The sequence below is a fragment of the Octopus bimaculoides genome, chromosome 11 (genome assembly GCF_001194135.2).
Source record: "Octopus bimaculoides isolate UCB-OBI-ISO-001 chromosome 11, ASM119413v2, whole genome shotgun sequence".
Classification (NCBI taxonomy): domain Eukaryota; kingdom Metazoa; phylum Mollusca; class Cephalopoda; order Octopoda; family Octopodidae; genus Octopus; species Octopus bimaculoides.
The window spans coordinates 141,195-145,236 of record NC_068991.1 but is presented as its reverse complement, the minus strand read 5'-3'; the positions used below and the strand labels follow the sequence as shown (position 1 = coordinate 145,236).

The window sequence follows — 4,042 nt, the reverse complement described above, 5'->3', positions numbered from 1 at the left end:
CAAACCAGCACCACCAGTTAAATTAGGTGAAATAATTGGTCAGTAATTATAAGAAACATGCTCCAATCACCAATTAAAATTAAAACTTAATTTATTTTTACAACAAAATAAGATAAAAATTTTAAAAATCACCAAAGAAAACTAAAATAAAAAAAATCCCTTCACCTAAAAAAAAACCCAAACAACAAAAAATATAATAAAATATAAAAACTATACAGATACCTCGCTGAATATTTGGGTCTGAATTTAGTTTAAGATTTGAAAGAAAATGACAGAAATTTATTTCACAGAAGAAAAGAGGAATTGATTTTTGGAAACCAGATTTTAAAGAATTTGGTTTTGGAGAGAATTAAGAGAAAAAAAAAACAAAACAAATAAAACACAAGAAGCAAAGAAATATTGCTGGTTGACTGTCACAAATTGTTAAATGGACTGGACCCCAGTATATGGCTGGTACTTCTCTATTCAGGAAGAATGTAAAACTAAGTTAATAATGTTTATGGGATTTAAATTGAAAAACTTAAATATTTGGTTAGATGTCACCATTTCTGACAGAGAACCTATCTGTAGTGAATAAGCTGGCTAGAAACTGCAGCCAAATCTCTCTTTAAAAAATGTAGCAATATACTCAATGACAAACTTATGTCTGGAATAAAGATGAGATGCTTATCACCAGAATGCCTTTGGCTTAGGTCAGCTTCATAAAGACTGATTTCAAACTAAACAATAAATCAACCCCAGTATATAACTGCTATTTTATTGTCTTTGGAAGGATAAAAATCAAAGCTGACCCTAATGAGATTTGAACCGAAAAAGGGTCATAACTCCATAAAGCAAGGTATTTAGTCCATCAAATTAGCAACTGTGTCATCTAATCATCACAATTTATGCTGGAACAAGTTTAAAACAATTTAGATATACTATCTAACCATTACCTCAGATTGCTGCCATCTTAGCAAATATAATACGGAGCAGCTCCTTCTGGAGTTGGATGCTGGAATCCTCATCTCCTCTTCTGTCTATCAACACTCCCCACATTTTGAAGTCATTCAAATTGTTGCCAATAAGATTACATTTAAGATTACAAGTTTACATCTGTTCTTTCAGCCAGACTACAATGTCTGTCATTATTATATCTTCATAGTTTTTCAGAGCAGTTTCACAAGTAGCTACCATCACACAAACGTTATCAGTTGATACAAATATTATTAGTAAACACAAATACCACCAGTAGACACGAACATTATCAATAAGCCCAAACTTTAGAAAACAAGAAATATATAACTAATAGTTGTCATCAATTGGTGGTGGAGCTTTCATGGGGGGGGGGGTAGAAAATGAAATAAAAAATTCTTCATCAATATAATGTTCGTTACAAGGTTGACTAGGTCTGCAAGCACTACTTGTTGCATGTTACCACAATCTCAACAGTGTTACCTCAACAATTATTGCTCTCCTAAATTGTGCATCATCATCATCATCATCATCATCGTTTAACATCTGCTTTCCATGCTAGCATGGGTTGGAATCATTTCTGTAAACTTTTCTCTCACTATCTATTCCATCTCACACTCTAATACTTTCTACCTAATGAACCTGTGTAGTAATTGAACCTACTAGAAATAGGAGCCAAATCTCCCTCAAATCATACCGAGCAGTCTTAAAAAAAAGAATACATAATATAGTCCTATGAACATAATGTTGAAAAAATAAAAGTCACTGGTGATTCACAACTGGAACAGCTCTGATGATAAGTCGACTGGATCAGGGCTAATCTAGCAGATGTAATTATTTGGCCAGTTTTCACTGTACAACTTTTCCCCTACTGACATTAACCCACAATCACTGCATGACTCATTTTCAACTCCATTTCTTCCTCGGACTGAATAACTGTTGTAAAACTGACAAATATTCCAAATTCTTCTGACCGACCCACAGTTTTGAACGACTTGTTACCTGTCAGGCATCATCTGTGGCTGTATTTTATTCCTCCTCTCACTTGCAACTAGACTTAATAAAAATTAAATAAAATGAATACAACAGAAAAACAAGAATGTTTTTACTTACTTGTCCCCAGGCATAGAGATTGTTGTGTGTCTGTGAAGGGTTTACTTTGGATAAGAGGAAACGAGCCTACAATGAAAACAATCAAGAGAACAGCTAATTAATAACATAAACAATATATAGCAACACTAATTAGGATTGCTAATATTAGCAACACTAATTATTTCATTAATTGTTGTCTCCCTCCAACATGATGCTTGCAGAGAAAGAGTAAAATATGTGTAGCATTTATGATGGAGAGTCATCTTAAAAGGTCATCCTAAGTGGACCCCATATAATAGGGGACACACCATGACACTCACCCCTTTAATAATAATAATAACCATTTTGAATGATTTCTTACATCAAATAAAAACCATTCAGAATTTTAAGAGAGCAAATGGGAAATGTTCACAACTTTTAACTGCCATTAACAACAATTAATTGTCATCATCTTTAATTATTAGGGACGTTACTGAAATGGTTTTAAGGTGACATCGATGATAGGGGTCATCTGATCTGGCATCAGTTGACTGCCTCCTCAATGACCCCACAAAAGTGATGAAATACAAACATGTGGTGTTAAACTGTCTCTACCCATTGTCCTGACTGAAGATTGGCGACTACGTTAGGAAAAAAAAAAACAATCACACACATACAACAACAACATGGGCTCGAGTTTATTTATTTGGGTGGAAATAATAAGATTAACCCCACTAATACATGACTTTTATACAGACCCCCAGAAAGACAACACCTAGGTAAGATCTGAAGCCAGAAAGTAAAGTAAAACCTAAATTCCATAACACACATTTTGTCTGATGCTCAACCATTTGTTCATCGACTAATCTCTCAATAATAATAATAATAATAATAATAATAATAATAATAATAATATTCACCCAGTGAACAACTTTATTGTTTAATGAAGAGTTGTGTGTAAAAAAAAAAAAAATCATTTCTTTACCACACAACATACTAACATAGTTGAAGGGAGATATTTGCATGTCTTTCTCAGTGACAGCAGTTGGGACCACTGATGGTATTCACCTTCAGTGAATCAACTTTCAATGAATAAAACCAGAACTTACCTGAGAACCACCAGCCTCTGTGTCTATGTACCTGGGCATAGGGAATCTGGTCTGCAGAATTTCCTGTGCATCATCAACAGGAGCTTGTAACAGCTGCTTGAAATTTTCATATTCAGGCTGACTTTGATAGCCTTGCTTACGCCAAAGAGCAATTGTCTACAAGGAAACAAAGATAATTGTGATCAAGAAGTATAACAGGTGTAAAGTAGAAGAGCTCTGCACCCCTATTACTTGGTTATAGATTGGTTGGGTCTTATCCAGTACAAAGTATGGTTGCATTCCTTTTGTGAAGAGTCCAGCCTCTGAGATCAGCTTTCATCACTTCTTCCCTTCATTTTCCTCTTCTACAAGTTCCTTCCACTTGGATCACGTGATACTTCTTTACAGACATATCACATGACACTACCAGCTCAGTCATTCCCTCTCTCTCTTGTACACTATGTTTCATTATTCTTAGCCTCAGTCTGTCTCACATAATCTGTCATTCATTCACACCAACATTACATAACCAGCAGAGCAGGCTGCTCACATTTCTTTCCAGCTTTCTACATCCTCTTCATTTGATGCTCAGATTTTGCTACCAAGCAATATCACACTTCATAAGAATTAATATTTTCTTTATTAACCACTAAGAGTTGACAAAATCATTGGGACAACACAACGTAGAATTACATGAAATAGCAATTAAATAAAAAAAAGGTGGGGACTAAAAAATAAGGAAACAACTCAAACTAGAAATAACTTCCAAAAAGGAGACACTTCCAAAGGGTAACTCACAGAAACCCCACTAAACCACAAAGACAATTGCCTTTTCCCCATTTACTTTCCTCCAATCCACAGGCACATGATCAGGGAAGGACCATTCACTCAGGCCATGTTCACCACTCTCATTCAGGGAAGGACCATTG

The 4,042-nt window shown here is 34.9% G+C and overlaps 1 protein-coding gene across 2 annotated transcripts in view; it reads right to left on the bottom strand.

Annotated features, from left to right (window-relative positions):
* LOC106881198 (protein transport protein Sec23A) overlaps positions 1 to 4,042 on the bottom strand; it is a 31,819-nt gene that overhangs the window by 1,775 nt on the left and 26,002 nt on the right. The window contains exons 18-20 of one of the 2 annotated variants that reach the window (XM_052971409.1): positions 3,135 to 3,290; positions 2,068 to 2,133; positions 223 to 240 (exon numbers count right to left, since the gene is read on the bottom strand). In XM_052971409.1, the coding sequence (XP_052827369.1) occupies positions 223 to 240; positions 2,068 to 2,133; positions 3,135 to 3,290 (240 nt within the window). The remainder of the gene's footprint in view (positions 1 to 222; positions 241 to 2,067; positions 2,134 to 3,134; positions 3,291 to 4,042) is intronic. The other variant, XM_014931498.2, reaches the window with a different exon arrangement.